At 45.2% G+C, this 19558-nt stretch overlaps 1 protein-coding gene across 1 annotated transcript in view; it reads right to left on the reverse strand.

Annotated features, from left to right (window-relative positions):
- LOC308420419 (serine/threonine-protein kinase TNNI3K) overlaps positions 1-19558 on the reverse strand; it is a gene marked incomplete at both ends in the record, with an annotated part of 262391 nt that overhangs the window by 167423 nt on the left and 75410 nt on the right. Inside the window, 4 exons of the mRNA XM_080916430.1 lie at positions 5131-5280; positions 5884-5978; positions 13768-13872; positions 13946-14090. Of these exons, the coding sequence (XP_080772556.1) occupies positions 5131-5280; positions 5884-5978; positions 13768-13872; positions 13946-14090 (495 nt within the window). The remainder of the gene's footprint in view (positions 1-5130; positions 5281-5883; positions 5979-13767; positions 13873-13945; positions 14091-19558) is intronic.

Genomic DNA, 19558 nt, shown 5'->3' on the forward strand with positions numbered 1-19558 from the left:
GTTAGCTCTGCCTTTCCCTCCCCATTGCTCCCAGTGCACTCTAGTATGCTACCCCAATACACCAAGCTCGCCAACAGCACTACTCTCCAGCTGGCTTAGAATTCAGCACAGAAACTACCTAAAGACATCAGGACCTATCAGTGAAAGTTTCCAGAATGGTTCATGAATTTACCACTTCTTACCTCTATTCCTCCTCACCTTCATCCCCCAGCCACTTTTTATAAGCTACAATCTATAGAAAATCATGACTATAAGATTTCATTACTCTGTTAGAGAAGGCGTGATAACACACTTACTATAAATAATTCACATCACGCTCCCCTTGTCAGAAGGAATAAACAAAGCATGTATCTCAGGACCGGAGCCTCCAGTTTTTATTGTTTTGTTCACTTACTCCTAATTCTCTGACCCCAGCTTCCTATCACTGTGAATTACTGCACCTCTGCTGTCTATAATATTGCATTGTGGGTAATTAAATATTGGGGTAGGAGCTTCTGTAGATTATTTTAACTGGTGTCAGCACAGAAGCAAATCAGGAGTTTTTAGTTCTCTTTCTAGTGTGGGTTATTTTCTGACCCTGAACAGCCTGATACAAGAGAGAGCTCTTCTTTGTCCAAGGGAGCCTTTACAAATATAACTGCCAGACAAGCCAGTGAGCTACAGGTTCAATTCTAATTGTCTGAGATCTTTTCACTTAGCAGTTTCATCTTTAATGAATGGTGTAGGATTATGTGCAGATCTTTACAATGGGTTTTCCATACTGCTTCTTCGGGCAGAGAATTTGAACATAACCAGACTGCTGGCTATTTCTTCAGGACAATTTAAAATTGATTCATACAAGTCCTTTGTGTCACAGGCAAAGGGCAGAGCAAATCCAAGAGAGACAGCCATCCCTTCCTTCCCTTTCAGGCAGAATTGCACAGAAAGGAGGGGGAACATTGTACACGCTGTAAAATTGGGGCTTGGCAGAGTCTAGCTACACCTTGCTATCTCTCAATCAGTAGATTTTAATGTAGGATTGAAGTCAGCAGGGAACATCTACCCAAGATTAATTTTGGTCTCCATGTGTTCAGAAGTTCATGTAAATAGATGACATCCAATCTGCATGATTCCACAAAACCAGAGTATTCAAGAAGTACAAATTTCTATTCTAGGCCCTTAGAGCACATCTGAAATGACTTTATGAGAAGAGTGGAGTGAAAGTTGGCTAACGTTCAGCTGGAGTAAGCAAACAGGTCTGTTTCAAGACATGAAGACACACATGGCACTGAGAAGAATGAACTACTGTTCTATTCAGAGTCTCGGATACGGTGGTCAGAACAGGTGCCCGGGTTTTGTCATTGCCACATAATGTTGTCACCCACAAAGTCCATGCTTGGAAATTGTACAACTGAGCGACAGAAACATCATAAAATAATCTTTCATGGTGTTTGGAGTAAGCTGAGGTTTTGTGTTCGGCCATATTCTTAAATATTCTAGGTCAGACTCCCCTAATATAAGTATCCTTTCAAACAAAGACCCTGCTGGTAAAGTCCCTGCCTAGCTTCTCTTTCCTGAGAAAAAGTAGGGTCTCTGTTAAACCAGAATGATGCCATCTGAAATTTCTTCTGTTCTGTAGAGGAAGAACTCTGCATGGACCTCACTGTTTCCTCAACTTGCTCTTCATTTGCTCATGGAAGAGTCTTCTTTTGAAGCCATCAATTAACTTGGTGAGTCCCTCTCCAAGGGACAATAGGCAAATATTTTTGTTGAAAACAAACAGAAACTTCTTCCCACTGATGGTATTAACAAGGCTGTGTCAGTCTTCCCTGAGCACATGAAAACACTGCCAGAGAATGTAGCCACAATGGTCTGACTCGCTTTGCCCCAGAACATATGCAAACCATCCATCTGTCTTCTGGGCACGAACATTCAGTTTGTTAAAGTTCAGAGCAATTATAGAAATGCTTGTGCCTGGTGCATTAGTTGGACAAACAGAGATAGGAGATGGGTCCAGTGCTAGAGAGATGAGTGGGCAGGCTCACTGAACTCCAGGGTTTTTGCTGTCCTTTAGTAAAGGAGCAGCACCAGGATTCCAATAAAAATTAAATGAAGCCAGAGTTAGACTATCACTCTCAGTCAACTAAAGAGAAACAAACTGAAGCTCTGTGAAGAGCTACCTGCTGCAGCAACTCCAGAGCTGCTTCCTGGAGATGAACACTGGAAATGATGCTGCTCTGAAGCTCACAGCCTCCGAGAAAGGCTGTCCGAGGATGTATGGACAAAGGTGATGTGCAGAGCAAAAGGAACCTAGTGAGGCCTCTCAAGCCTTAAGCTGTGGAAGATTTCAACTGATGCCTAAATACAGAGCTCCTTAGAGATCTTTAGCACAAAGTAGAAAGCTTTGATACCTTATGGGAGTGCATTCATATCCACCAAGAGACGCACTGTGCACTTACAGCGAGTTCTGAAAGCTCCAAACTGAAATGTGTCCGATTGCCCATGGATAGTAGGATGAGTAGAAAGAGAGATGATACTTCTTCTGAACATTCCAGTAAACAGGGATATGAATGGGTGTCTATACCTGCCTGCAGAGAGATGGGTTGATCTTGCAAATTGTTGGTTAACAGGAACCAGATACAGGGAAATACACCAAAGTGCATTCATTAGTCAGAGAAAGAGGCCATGGCTTCTCGTTAAGGGAAAGGATTAGGGGAGATTATCAGGAGTGTTTATGGGGCTTGAGTGCTGTTAAATTTTGCTCTTTGAGTTCTGGGTAGGTGGAAGAATCCACTGCACTATGTAGATGAAACTTCTTCAAGGACACAGAGAGTTTGCTGCTTCTCTACCATTTCACTGACTTATCTGTGTAAATGTACTCCTGCATGGCTTTCCTTTTTCCACTAGCAATCTTCAGCCTTGTCTATTTTTCTGTCTCTCTGTGTCTAAGCTTACAGTTCTGCATTTCATCCTTAAAACTCTATCTCTCTTTTCACTAACAGACTTAACCCTATTCAGACACAAAACCTTCTAGATCAATACTGTAGCTGAGACAGCCTACCACTTGGTAATTTTGTTTGTCAGTGTGATGTTTTAGGAGTCTCACATTTAAAGAAAACGAGAAACTTATCTTTATATGTACTTTAAATATCTTAAAGTTCAGAGAGGAAACTATGTAGAGGATTAAATAGGTACGGCGATGAAGAGGTGTGCTAAGGAGGGAATCTGGGAGGAAAGCTAAAGGCCATTGGGAAAATTATGTGGGAGCTTCCAACTACAGAGACTTTCTAAATCATCTACATATACGGAAGAGATATAAATGAAATCACCAAATACACATCCCATACCACCAAGTGAAACCTCAAGGGCCAGAAATTTGTTATAACATCTTGTTGCGTTGTTGGTCAACATCACAGCTTATTGCCAAGGCCAGTGGTTATTTTGCATGGCGTGGTAAGGTCACATGGGTGACAACAATACTGACTCATGGAATCCAACTTGGAGAGATCAAGCTATTGCCCAACCTGAAGCCTCATGTGACTGGCACTCCTGGTATCTTAAGGTGCTCTACTGAAGGAGAGAGGGAATCACCGACTCACCCTCCTACAGGCCATGAGACCTGCCTGTGGTACAAATGACATAGCAGTGATCAGTCTCTTTTCAATTAGATTTAAGACTTATTCTGTGACATGGGACTCATACCTGACACTGCTTAGATGACCAGGAATCTGATGTTAGATAGCTACGGATCATGGGCTCAGGAGACCCCACTGCTGTCACTCTGCTAAAGGGACACTGTGATGAAATGGTCTCTAATGACATCCTGCTATACACAGGGATCAGTGTCTCTCAGTGCACATCAGAGAATCTGCTTCATGCAAGAGACTGAAATTAAGACACACTGGATATTGTACAGAGACCTTTGAGTACAGAATGGAATGTCTTTATCAAACCTCTTGCCTCACATCTCTAGGATCTATTCAGCAAAAGGAATAGAAATATTGTAAAGCCCAGAGGTGTGGGGCGGTTCCAAGAAAATAATGTCTTCAAGACACCAAAGAATTGACATTATATATGAATTCAGAAGATATTGAAGCTCAAACAAGACCTGTATCTGTTCAAAACAGACAGGGTCCTAGAACTTAGACAAGAAGTAGACACAGGGTTGTATCCCTAACCAAAAAGCTATATAAAACTAACACACAGTAGCAAAGGGAAATAGGTTTTCTCCAATTAAGTGTCACTGGGTTTATCAAACACACTCTAAGACAGACCTCATGCTATTTACTGCCCACCTCTGTGCATGATATAAAATTCTCATGCCTACTTAGTAAACCCTTTTAGTGTGTATGAACAGTTCTTTGCCTTCCACCAACCCAAAGGCTAAGAATGGCATCACATCACATTGGAGACTTAGAGATGGTCCTTGCATGGCTTTAACAAGGCTATCTAATGTTTTCATTGATGTATTTGAAAACACAACATAGTTTATGATTTTATTTTGTTCCATTGCTACAAAAATTTCCTGAAACTATTATCGTATTGGAATATGGTATTGCCATAACCTAAATCTGTGTTTTTGGGTCATGCTTCCTCAATTTAGTTCTGAAATAAACTCTCTTTTATCCCATTTAAGATTAGAGCTGTGTGTTTTGTTTCATCTCTTTTTTGCTTTATAACACAGAAATGTTTGGCCGAGTTTAAACTGAAAAATGCCCCCCCCCCGTTCAGATACATACATAAACACATAAACACACACACACATACACATACATAAATATATTCACATATAAACACATATATACATACATTCATAAATACATACATTTTCTGTAAGTTATAAGAATCAACTATAGACCACTCTGCTATGGTCATCTGTCTCTGTCTTGTTTCTCTAGAGCCTAGAATTACAGCAGTCCTTTTTCAGTCTTAGATGCTGAGAATATATCAGCTCATTTGCAGCTCAAAAGTTGCTTTCTCTAATAATGGCCCTCTGGACACTTTGATCGAAGTCCCCAGAGCCTTACATATAATCCACAGAGGAACACAGAGCATTCATGTCATGTAAGCAAAGCAATTATTGATGCATTGATGTAATCTATGCACATAGTTCAATGTGTCATTGCAGAGATGCAATGATTAAAAACATACCTTTCTCATAAGCCCACATCAAACATGTCTGCTCATCTTTCTCACCACTAGACCTGCTGGGATCACAAGCCACTAGATTCATATCGGCACCATTATCCAGTAGAAACTGAACCAGGCAGATGTGGCCATGGTAGCAAGCAGAGTGTAGTCCTGTAATGGAAAAGAACAAAAGGAGGAAGAGAAGAAAGAAGGAAAGATGTTTTGATGTCAAAAGTGTTGCCCCACAAACAGGATTCTTTCCAGAGATATAAAGCCATAATTGATGTGTAATGAATTAATTTTATTATTGGGAAAAAGGTGATATATTCATCAGTGGAGGGACATTGATCTAGGCAGCTTCCATACTGACTGTATCTACTCAGTGTATTTTGACCTTTCATTTCCCTTCCTCTAATAATTATCAAGAACAATTATTGCTTTTACAAAATCAATAATTAAGAATTCAACCAGTATTTTTCTTGGACATCAAACCAACAGCAGAGAAACATCATGATCATCTACCTATTTATTGTGATAGAAAGAAACACAGGAAGCAAAGAGTATTTGCAGTTTTCAACATAATAGAGGGAATTAACAGCACTCAATCTGATTTTTAATATTGCCATTTGCCATTAATTATAAATGATTCTAATTGATAAAGACATCTTGTCCACTGGGACTTGACTATGATCAACTTGCTGCCTTGTGGACCAACACTGTTCTTAAGAATTGACAGTCATGGGTAGACATGGTGTTCTCAGCAAGCAGTCTTACCTGTGTGCCCATCTCTTCCTCGGTGATTAATATTCACAGCATTCTGCTCAAGAAGAAATTTGACCAGGTCAATGTTCTTGCCATAGGTACAAGCACTGCAGAAGCAGAAAAAAAAGAAGATAGAAGTTTCTTATGTGCTGCGCTGGGTCTCTGCAGAAGTCCTATGTCCCCGGATTTCACTGTAGATTCTATTTAGAGATACTGTCTTCCAAGACACAGTGGAAATACAAAAGGGTCATTAGAGTATATTCTAACCCCATATGGTTGATGACTTTATGGGAAATGAAACTTGGAACAAAGAAGACACAAGCAGAAGGCTGAACACAGGGACACAGAAAAAGGTGATCATCTTCAATCCAAAAAGAACATTTGTACAGAAGGCCAAAATTGTCAGTATATTGTAGACCTGAAACTGTGAAATGGTGTATTGCTTTTGGCTCGATTACCTAGGGTGTTATGTGTTATAAGAGAACCATAAAAAATGATACAATCCAGACACTGTTGTGTGTAGAACATGGGTACACACACATACACACAAACACACCGAGAGAGAAATAAAGAGAGACAGAGCAACAGGCAGTAAGAAACACATAGAGAGACGCACACAGAGAAAGAGACTAAGACAGAGAACTATGTGGGGAAAGAGAAAAGGAGCCAAGGGGAGGTAACAGGGCTCTTGTGAGTGATACTTACAAAGGGCAACAGAACCACACATTAAACATCTGGAGCAACAAAGACTTCTTTGAAATTCTTAGTATTTTGGTCAAGTGCTCCCAGTATTGTTGGTTCACATTTAATCTAGCAGATATGTGTAAGACTGCAAAATGTGTAGTACAGACAGGTCCATAAAACTTTTATCAAATCGAGGTAACAGTCTGAAATTAATCCCCAGGAAAATGACCCAGTGTCTGTAAAGGTTTCTGTGAGCAGAAAGTCAGGGCTCCAGGTTGTCCCTGTTCAGGGAGCACATCAACACAGGGAGCACATCCACACAGGGAGCACATCCACACAGGGAGCACATCCACACAGGGAGCACATCCACACAGGGAGCACATCCACACGGTGGCCACATCCACACAGGGAGCACATCTACACAGGGAGCACATCCACACAGGGAGCACATCTACACATGGAACACATCTACACAGGGAGCACATCAACATAGAGAGCACATCCACACAGGGAACACATCCACACAGGGAACACATCCCCACAGGGAGCAAATGTACACAAGGAGCACATCCACACAGGGAGCACATCCAAAAAGGGAACACATCCACACAGGGAACACATGTACACAGGGAGCACATCCACATAGGGAACACATCCACACAGGGACCACATGTACACAGGGAGCACATTCACACAGGGAGCACATCCACACAGGGAACACATCCACACAGGGACCACATGTACACAGGGAGCACATCCACACAGTAGCACATCCACACAAGGGCCACATCCACACAGTAGCCACAGCCACACAGGGAACACATCCACACAGGGACCACATGTACACAGGGAGCACATCCACACAGGGAGCACATCCACACAGGGAGTACATTCACAGAGTGACCACATCCATACAGGGAGCACATCCACAAAGGGAGCACATCCACACAGGAAGCACATCTACACAGGGAGCACATCCACACAGTGACCACATCCACACAGGGAGCACATCCACACAGGGAGCACATCCAGACAGGAGCACATCTACACAGGGAACACATCCACACAGGGAGCACAGCCACACAGGGAGCACATCCACACAGAGAGCACATCTACACAGGGAGCACATCCACACAGGGAGCACATCCACATAGGGAGCACATCCACACAGGGAGCACATCCACACAGGGAACACATCCACACAGGGAGCACAACCACACAGGGAGCACATCCACACAGGGAGCACATCCACATAGGGAGCACATCCACACAGGGAGCACATCCACACAGGGAACGCATTCACACAGGGAGCACATCCACACAGGGAGCACATCCACACAGTGGCCACATCCACACAGTGGCCACATCCACACAGAGACCACATCCACACAGTGGCCACATCCACACAGTGGCCACAGCCACACAGGAAGCACATCCACACAGGGAGCACATCCACACAGGGAGCACATCCACACAGGGAGCACATCCACACTGGGAGCACATCCACACAGGGAGCACAACCACACAGGGAGCACATCCACACAGGGAGCACATCCACAGAAGAAGCACATCCACACAGGGAGCACATCCAGACAGGGAGCACATCCACACAGGGAGCACATCCACACAGGGAGCACATTCACACAGGGAGCACATCCACACTGGGAGCACATTCACACAGGGAGCACATCTACACAGAAACCACATCCACACAGTGACCACATCCACACAGGGAGCACATCCACACAGGGAGCACATCCAGACAGGGAGCACATCTACACAGGGAACACATCCACACAGGGAACACATCCACACAGAAAACACATCCACACAGGGAGCACATCCACACAGTGACCACATCCACACAGGGAGCACATCCACACAGTGACCACATCCACACAGGGAACGCATCCACACAGGGAGCACATCCACACAGTGGCCACATCCACATAGGGAACACATCCACACAGGGAACGCATTCACACCGGGAGCACATCCACACAGGGAGCACATCCACACAGTGGGCACATCCACACAGGGAGCACATCCACACAGGGAACGTATTCACACAGGGAGCACATCCACACAGGGAGCACATCCACACAGTGGGCACATCCACACAGTGACCACATCCACACAGGGAAAACATCCACCCAGGGAGCATATCCACACAGAAAACACATCCACACAGGGAGCACATTTACACAGGGAGCACATCCACACAGGGAGCACATCTACACAGGGAGCACATCCACACAGTGACCACATCCACACAGGGAGCACATCCACACAGGGAACGCATTCACACAGGGAGCACATCCACACAGGGAGCACATCCACACAGGTAGCACATCCACAGAGGGAACACATCCACACAGGGAACACACCCACACAGGGTCCACATCCACACAGGTAGCACATCCACACAGGGAGCACATCCACACAGGGAGCACATCCACACAGAGAGCACATCCACACAGGGAGCACATCTACACAGGGAGCACATCCCCACAGGGAGCACATGTATACAAGGAGCACATCCACACAGGGAGCACATCCACACAGAGAACACATCCACACAGGGAGCACATCCACCCAGGGAGCACATCCATACAGGGAGCACATCCACACAGGGAGCACATCCACAGAGGGAACACATCCACACAGGGAACACACCCACACAGGGTCCACATCCACACAGGTAGCACATCCACACAGGTAGCACATCCACACAGAGAGCACATCCACACAGGGAGCACATCTACACAGGGAGCACATCCCCACAGGGAGCACATGTATACAAGGAGCACATCCACACAGGGAGCACATCCACACAGAGAACACATCCACACAGGGAGCACATCCACCCAGGGAGCACATCCACACAGGGAGCACATCCACATAGGGATCACATCCACACAGGGAGCACATCCACACAGGGAACGCATTCACACAGGGAGCACATCCACACAGGGAGCACATCCACACAGTGGCCACACCCACACAGGAAGCACATCCACACAGGGAGCACATCCACACAGGTAGCACATCCACACAGGGAGCACATCCACACAGAGAGCACATCCACACAGGGAGCACATCCACACAGGGAGCACATCCACACAGGGAGCACATCCACACAGGGAGCACATCCACACAGGGAGCACATCCACACAGGGAGCACATCCACACAGGGAGCACATCCACACAGGGAGCACATCCACACAGGGAGCACATCCACACAGGGAGCACATTCACACAGGGAGCACATCCACACAGGGAGCACATTCACACAGTGACCACATCCATACAGGGAGCACATTCACAGAGGGAGCACATCCACACAGGGAGCACATCCACACAGGGAGCACATCCACACAGGGAGCACATCTACACAGGGAACACATCCACACACGGAACACATCCACACAGAAAACACATCCACACAGGGAGCACATCCACACAGGGAGCACATCCACACAGGGAGCACATCTACACAGGGAGCACATCCACACAGGGAACACATCCACACAGAAAACACATCCACACAGGGAGCACATCCACACAGTGACCACATCCACACAGGGAGCACATCCACACAGGGAGCACATCCAGACAGGGAGCACATCTACACAGGGAACATATCCACACAGGGAACACATCCACACAGAAAACACATCCACACAGGGAGCACATCCACACAGGGAGCACATCCACACAGGGACCACATCTACACAGGGAGCACATCCACACAGTGACCACATCCACCCAGGGAGCACATCCACACAGGGAGCATATCTAGACAGGGAGCACATCCACATAGGGAGCACATCCACACAGGGAGCACATCCATACAGGGAACACATCCACACAGGGAGCACATCCACACAGGGAGCACATCCACACAGGGAGCACATCCACACAGGGAGCACATCCACACAGGGAGCACATCCACACAGGGAGCACATCCACACAGGGACCACATCCACAAAGGGAGCACATCTACACAGGGAGCACATCCACACAGTGACCACATCCACACAGGGAGCACATCCACACAGGGAGCACATCCAGACAGGGAGCACATCCAGACAGGGAGCACATCCACACAGGGAGCACATCCACACAGGGAGCACATCCACACAGGGAGCACATCCACACAGGGAGCACATTCAGACAGGGAGCACATCCACACAGGGAGCACATCCACACAGGGAGCACATTCACACAGGGAGCTCATGCACACACTGTCAAGGGACCTGGATTATGATCTGGATTCTGAGCTTGAGTTTTCATTTTATGCTCTGCACTTGCCTCATGCTGTTGGAATTTCTCATGGATTCATGATATAGATTTATAACGCAGGCTATGGAGGCTGCTCATGACCAGCTCTTTCCAGTTGAAAAGAACAATGGCATGTTTAAGGACCCAAGAGAATTAATATTATTATAGGTAAAGTTTGCAAACGAGGTCTGTTGAACTACTTAAACGGAATTTTGACTTCGCATTTCCTGTGAAAGCCGAGATACATGGAGTATGAGTTTGTGTAAGGCAAACAAGTTGCAAGTGTGATACTTGCCTTGTGACTGGAGGAGGAGCAACTTAAAGGAGGTAGGGCTCTGTCTGGCCCCCAGTGAAAGAAAGAACAATTGGTTATGCAAGGAAGGCAAGCAGCAGAACCTGGAGCAGCAGATTAGCCAGAGCTACAGTCAGGACGCAAAGGGAGACAGGCTGGATCCCTTTTTCCTCTTGTGAGTTTTATAGACTGGGGTATTGCCACTCACTTTCAAGATGGTCTCCCCCCCACACCTATCTAGGTACAATGTATCTTATTACCTTCAACTATTTACACTGTAAATTGAACTGCATGTTACCCATTTAATAGTTCATTGTCCAAGTTGGTTTAATCGTCCTTTCAAAATATCTAGTTATAGGACATGGCGGGCCAAGAGCATATATCAGTGTCTTAACATGTGTGTTTGTGTGAACATATCTAGATATGTACATATGTATCTATGTAAACATGTGCTCCTATGTATATATACACACAGATATATGTTTATCCATAATGTGTGTGGATACACACATACACATATGCACACACACACACATTCTATCGTGGTTACCTTATATTGTCAACCTGATTGTATGAACAAATCCTTGGGTGTTAGTGAGGTATACCATTGCATGTGTCTGGGAGGACTTTCTTGGAGATTTTTAACTGAGACCTCTCCTGAATGTAGGTGATACTGTTCCATGGGCCGGGTTCCTAGACTGAGCACAGACGGGAAAGGAGGTGGCGGCTGAGTGGCAGCTCTCACCTCGGATGCCTGACTGCAGATTCCAGCCATTGTGCCATTCATAGCACGCTATGCTGTGTCTCCGCAGTCAGGGTGAAGAAAAGACCCTCCCTGCTTAGAACACGCTAGGCTGTGTCTCCGCAGACTGGGTGCAGAACAGACCCTCCCCGGTTAGAACACGCTAGGCTGTGTCTCCGCAGACTGGGTGCTGAACAGACCCTCCCTGGTTAGAACACGCTAGGCTGTGTCTCCGCAGACTGGGTGCTGAACAGACCCTCCCTGGTTAGAACACGCTAGGCTGTGTCTCCGCAGACAGGGTGCAGAACAGACCCTCCCTGGTTAGAACACGCTAGGCTGTGTCTCCGCAGACAGGGTGCAGAACAGACCCTCCCTGGTTAGAACATGCTAGGCTGTGTCTCCGCAGACAGGGTGCAGAACAGACCCTCCCTGGTTAGAACACGCTAGGCTGTGTCTCCGCAGACAGGGTGCAGAACAGACCCTCCCTGGTTAGAACACGCTAGGCTGTGTCTCCGCAGACTGGGTGCAGAACAGACCCTCCCTGGTTAGAACACGCTAGGCTGTGTCTCCACAGACTGGGTGCAGAACAGACCCTCCCTGGTTAGAACACGCTAGGCTGTGTCTCCACAGACTGGGTGCAGAACAGACCCTCCCTGGTTAGAACACGCTAGGCTGTGTCTCCGCAGACTGGGTGCTGAACAGACCCTCCCTGCTTAGTTGCTCCATAGGAGCTATTTATTTGGCCATAGCAACAAGAGAAGTAATTAATAGATGATTAGATTTGCTTCCATTTGAGAAGATTTCCGACGTTACAGGTGACAATGAACACAGTAACCTGGTGTATATCTGCTGCTTCCTCCTTAAGTGGTACCGTCCCCGCTTGTCTTTCTTTGTATGGGGTTGATGGTTAAAGGACAAACCATGCTGCAGACCCGACTATATTTGTAGGTCTGATGCCTGATTTAGGAACACAAGGTTAATGATGCCTGATTTAGGAACACAAGGTTAATGATGCCTGATTTAGGAATACAAGGTTAATGGTACTTTAGGATCAAAGAGGTTTGTTTTGCTTTTCTATTATTCACCAATGCAAACCAAACAATATGCAGACAACACACGACCTGGGGTGGTTTGTAGAGGCTTCAAGTTATCTGAGAAGTATGTAATGTCTACGTAAATGCCTTCTAGTCAAGGTTTGTTAAGTTCAACTCATCATGACAACCCTCTTCCAGAGAGAGCTCCTAATGTTATGAAGCACCTCTTTTCCTCCCAAGGGGCTGCTGGGGCTCTGGGTTATCCTCAGCCTCTTGCTTTTTTAACTGGGTGCATCTTTCCCAATCCCAGCTGATCCTTCAGGGCAGTTTCCTAAACTCACTGGGAAGGTATTTTATGGGTTCCAAGAAAAGAGCTACATCCTGGGGATCCCGATACCATCCTAACTAGGCTTTTAGCAGCTGGCAGATGGGTATCTTGGATAGACACATTTGCATATAAGGTTTAAGAAAGTGAGGGGGGGGAGTGTCTTATTCAAATCTGATGAATGTTAGTAATGAGATTCTTGTCAGAGAAGGCACACAGACCCTCATGGCAGCTTTTCACAGAGCGAGTTGCTTACAGATGTTGATAGGCCTGTTGCCTTGGCAACATCAGTCCATGTCTTTGTGGCTCCAGCCAGAGAAGCAGCATCTGGAGTCAGATCCGTTTGCTGTAGAGATGGCAGCGCCTGCTTCCCCCTTTCCTTTCTGCACCCAGCCAGGCTTCTCTTCCACCCTACCTGCCTGCTCACTTTCTGATTACAACATCTGCCACTGTCTGTTATGGCTTCTTATACATGACATGGGCGGTGCATTGTATCAGCCAAGCTCACTGGCTAGTACACAGAGATATTCTTTACCTGTGAAAAGCTGTCTCACTGAAGATGTTTTCCTTAGTCAGACTTTCAGTTCCTGTTACGTGGACAATTTCCTTGGCAACTTCAAAATTTCCATTGTAGCATGCCCTGTATGGGAAGAAGATATTTTAATAAGCAAGAAGTCACGAGTTGGACATGAGAAAGGCTAAGTCATACTCACAGGTGCAAAGGAGTATCACCATAGATGTTAATGACATGAGGCTGGACCTCCAAGTCACTCTGGAGCAAGTAGCTCACTATGCTGTGGTGTCCGAATCGAGAACAGAAGTGCAGAGGGACGTGGTCTTCATTGTCCTGAGCATTCACTGCCACCAGTGAGAAAGCACAGATATGTCATCTGGAATTCATTCATTGTCATTCTATGGACACGGTCACGTGCTTTGCCTAATACCCAAGATACTCCTGGAACTGCCAGTTACTATTTATAGTGGAGGAAATTAAGTGCAACCAATCACAAAAGTTATAATTGTACTGTATTGTCTATTGGCACATCAAGTGGGCTTTCTTCTAGTGCTCATAAATTCTGTGGACCACAGCTAAACAAATTTGTCTTTGTTTAGCGGTGGTGTGATCATGTAAGGGTATCTGTGCCCTCTTTCCCAGGAGTATCCATTCCCAAACTGACTCCCTTTTTCATCTGAAGGATGTTAAAATTTGAAAGTCTTCAGACTGTTGAGATGGTCAGTTGATACAAACCTCTGCTGAGTTTTCTCCCCAGACCCCACATGTCTCCCGGGAAGGAAAGAACTGACTCATATGTTGTTCTCTGGCCTCCACAACATAAACTACAGTCCATGCTATGACCACTATGCAAATCTATGTAATTTAAAATTTAAAATTAAAGGTCTCATCCAGATCACTGAACACAGCAGTGCTGATTCAGTGGGTGGAGGTAGCAGCCAGTGATCTGAAAGTTTGGGGTACTGGATGGAAGGTGCTCTATCCCTCAGCTGAGAATCTCCTACACAAATAGAGAAGCATTTCAGATGAGAATGTTTAACGTCAGACCTCTGTCTTTCTCTTTGAAACACACAGTTTTATAACTCTCGGGGTATCAGAAGATAGTTCGTGGAACCTGCATATGTGAAGCAAGATGAGCTGCTAACATGGAGATTGTAAAGTGTTCTCTAGGACTCCTTAGATGTTAGGCTCTAAGAGACAGGAAAAGGACCATTTAGGTGAGGGTAGAGAGGTTATCTGTGCTGGTCTGGGAAAATTCTCTGCAGGGATGCTTGACTTCTCCATATTGGACATCCCCATCTATTCCTTCCAGTCTGCTGCAATCAGACCCTGACTGAAGTGGAAATTTCAGGTTTCTTTTGAGACTCAGTTGTATCGTGTGATGTTATTCTAGGAATTGTCTTCAGAGAGGATGGTTTGCTGAAGCTGACTCATGGGAGGATGTTTGCTGAGAATAAACATGTGGTGTGTTTTTGGAAGCCACCTGGACAAAGGGCATGTGATGCTTTGTCAGAGGGGATGCTTGAGAGAACACATAATGTTTGGAAAGGGTATAAATGTAACCCAACAGATAGTGCATGGTACTGTGTGGTATTGGTTCAACTTGCTACTCATCATGACTCTGCAGAGAGAAATGCACCAAAGAACTTTTAGTGAGTTTGGGTGGCTTCTTGCTGCTTCTGTGGGCTCCAGCTGATTGGCAGAACCTCGGAGTTTCTTCTGGATGAAATTGCTGTTGCTGATTCATGCATGGTGTTTGCAGGTGAATTGAGCTAGCTAGCACTTCTGACTCATGTTAACTGAACTGCTGCTATCCTCACAATGAAGACTGGGTTCACCCTGAAGAACTATTTCTAAACACATCCACATCTTCCTTTGCCCTCTTTGCCTTTCCTTTTCACTGCCTCTGGTGGGTGGGTGGCTAGAAGTGAGGTTAAAGCATTTCAGTTCATTTCTTAAAGTACAGTTTGAAGAATATAAGCCTACACCTGACTTCAGAGCTCATAAGAGCACAGAACCTAGTCCTGGCAATATGGTCACTAGTGGCAGTAATGGTATCCAGCCTCTCTCGGTAGTAATTCTAGCCACAGGATCAGAGTCCTGCCTGGCAGTTTGAAGAAGCCCAATGTCTCCATGTGTCTGGTGTTGCTGGCATCATGTCACCGTGGGACCCCTTTGAGGTTGTGATGCTGGAGAGAGTTCTTTGAGGGTAGCTCTGAGCCTGACTCTGCTCTGCTCAGTGTCAGGAGGTACCTCACATCTGCTCTAGTCTCCTTTCAGAAAACAGTAAGACAATAGGTGTGGGGGACAAAGGGCTTGTGTGTTTTATATTTTCTGGTCATAATCCACCAGGGAGGGAACTAAGGACAGGAACTCAAGTCAGAAATGAACCAGAAAATATGGGAGGATGGTGCTTGCTGGCTCAGTCCTACCTCACGTTCAGCTAGCTCTCTGACAGCCCAGGACCAATGTCTCAGGGATGGTGCTGCACATGGTGGGCTGGGTCTTTCCATTAATTATTAATCAGGATGTTCTTGCAGAGTAAAGGCCAGAGGCCAGCGTGATAAAAGCAACCCAATGACCAAGGATTTTCTGCTGAGGTGTGCCTAGGTTGTATGTAGTTTACAGCGAGCACTGACTAGGGAAACAGCCTTTCACACAGTCCTGTCATACTTTAATCATATTAATTAGCTTTGGATGCTTGGAAAAATCAGACAGCAGTCTCGATTTTTAAACAGTCACTATGTGTCCATCACTGCACCAGGGTTAGGATACAGCAGTCTCGATTTTTAAACAGTCACTATGTGTCCATCACTGCACCAGGGTTAGGATACAGCAGTCTCGATTTTTAAACAGTCACTACGTGTCCATCACTGCAGCAGGGTTAGGATACTCACGTGTTGTCTGCTGTCATGGCTATAGCAAAGCCCTTGTTGGGAACAAACATAAAACATCCTGAGCATCATGTTCACAATGCATTTCGTGAGATACTTCTCATGCTCTCACATTCAATGAGGATCATTTTCCCTATTTCCTGATTTCTCTCTTGTACGTTTTGTGTTGGAATCAATAAACTGTAGATACGTACAAGTACAACTTCAAAGAACATAAAGTCCAGTTGCAAGACAGGCTTAAAAATAACTCAACACCAACCACTCAATTCTAGCTCTGATGTTAATTCAATATCTGAGGAAGAAAATAATTGGATCAGCTGTTTTTGCTTTATTATGTTTTTTTTTTCTTCCATCCAGAGTCACTTATTACTTGATGTGTTTTTACAAGCAGATGAAATAGAGGGAACATTGTTAAATGATGAACAATCTCCAGGGAAAGTTAGAGAAGACCACAGTTACTCAAAAGCACATGTAGCATATTCCTGCTGGTGACACATCATCACGTAGCAGTTACGACAATGGAGCCTGCTAGCTGCCGTATTTGTTGACAGCCTCTGTCATTTATTATCCTGTAGCGTCTTAAGCAAACAGACAAACTTCATCTACATCCCCAAAATTCTCCTGTGAGCAGTGTCTCAGAAGAACACCCTTCCCACAGAAGAAAGTCCTGGCTCATTTTGATCTGCTTGTTTATATTTTTTTGATTTTTTTCATGTCCTATGAGAAGCCAGGTAGAGTCAACAGCATGGGTGGGTCCCTGCTGGACCAACAGAAATTTCCTCTGAGAGATCCCAAGTTTCCACTGAAGATTGTAAAGAACAGAGGCACAGTCCTTTGCCAACTCTGAGTGCCGATTGGCCATCCTTGCCTCTCCCAGTACGGCTCCTCTTCAACAGAACCAGAACTCAGGTTCCTCTACCTGACAAACGCTCCTCCCTGAGCTGCAGGCATGCCTCCTTCCAGTACACACTGAAGGGAGGTGGCATCTGACACAGGGTTCACACAGCTTTGCCACAGTCATCCTGAGAGATTTGTTTCTGTCTTGGACTGATTTACAGAGACTAACATGTAAAAATCATTACATTATCCACAAACATTGAGATGTGATGATATTCTGCCTGGAAGAGTTTCATCTTTTACTAAAGCCAGGCCTGCCAGTCCAGGTAATTCTCTGGTCCCAGGTGAATCCAAAATAGGAGGATCATAGCTTCAAGATCAGCCTGAATTGTGGAGTGAGTTCAAAGTCAGCAAGTTAACATAATGAAAACTTGACACTAAAATGAGTTATTTCATATCAATAGGCAGTTTACTTAGCACGTGCAAGGCCTTGAGGCTCAATCTCCAGCAAAGCAACTAAAAACCTCGAACCAATGTATTGAAATAAAAGTCTTTCAAGGGAGTGCATGCGCTTCATTATCCGGAAGATATTTCACATTCTCTCTCCTCCATTTTAAAAAAGAATTATTAAATACAAGTGGTTTTTGAAAGAGTTTTGGATGGTTGGAAATGTGGAACGTTATCTTCCTTATTTTTGATTACTGACATTTAAGATAAAACAAAACTTTGAGATTAAGTCAGCAATGGCTGAAAAGACTATTCACTGTTTAAAATAAATCCCACATGATTATTAAATAAATGTCCAGTCACAAATCTGCATAATAACTTCAATAAAATAAGCTTAAAATAAAGCAGCCTTTCTGACCATGATCTTACAGGTTCGTTTTAAATTATATTTTTCCATTTAGTTATGTGTATATGAACCTCTAACGTGTGTATGTGTGTGTGAGTTGTATGTGTTTCTGTGCATTTGTGCATGAGTGTAGGCGCTCACCCATGGGAGGGAGCAGAACGGCAGGTGTTCGGGGCCCTCTGAAGAAGGTAGGTACTGGGAGCTGAGCTCAGGTCCTCTGAAAACATAAATGTCCCTTCCAGCCCCCATCTTGACATTTCTACAGGAGCCTGAGTCATGCTAAAGGGGACTTATATTAGAGAACTTCAGTGTTTAATAATGAGTTAGCAAGCAAATATTAAGGAATGCTGAACTAAAAATTTCCCAATTTCAACTATGTCAAAAGGATAAGCTTTAAGGATCATCTCAGCATCTCCAGCCTCTGGCGTGAGGATTTTTTTTTCCTTCTCTCTCTTCTGCCCCAAGAGCCACAGGAAAGCAGGGCAGAGAAACACCTGACTGAATAGGCCAGCTCCTTAAATGCACTGAAATGAAGAGCCTGTCTTCTGAATTCCATTTGGGGCAATTTTGTAACCTGAATATATTCTCATTTGTGGCATTCCGTTTCCATGGAAACACACTGTAAATACTAGACTGCAAATTGTACATCTTCTGGGGCCATTCACTTAATCTTCCTCTTATGTCCATTTGCCATGAGACAAGTCTAGAGTTGTAATAAATCACCTCGAGGGTCAGCTACATTTTTGAAAAGGTGAGTTCGCTGATGGTGGGTCTTTGCCATCTGTTACACAGAGCAGGGTACCCTGTGTTTTCGGCAACCCACTGGAGTGTAAAGCGGGCTTCGTATCAAGTATACCTGAAGGAAATAAGAATACTTAAGTGTTTGAATCATGCTGGGTATTTTTATTTTAAATGATTGAGTCGGAAGAATATAATACTTGTGTGAGTCAGAAAGAAAACGCTAGAAATTGTACTGCGCAGCCAAGGTATAGGAGGGAAGATGGGGCAGCACAAATTTCAGTGCGCTCTGCAGAAGAGTCCTTTGATCAGAAGCATGCAGATCATAAGCGGCGCCCATTTGACACTGCCAGGCTTTGGAGTTGTGCAGGAATGAAAAGCCGAGGCTGGCGTAGATAAAGAGATGGAGGAGCGATGCACTTCCTGGTCCCCAGGCAGGGCGAGGTATTTTCCCAAACGCGAACGTGTCATGGGGTTTACCACGGGTGCA

The sequence above is a fragment of the Micromys minutus genome (assembly GCF_963924665.1).
Source record: "Micromys minutus genome assembly, chromosome: 4".
Taxonomy (NCBI): Eukaryota; Metazoa; Chordata; class Mammalia; order Rodentia; family Muridae; genus Micromys; species Micromys minutus.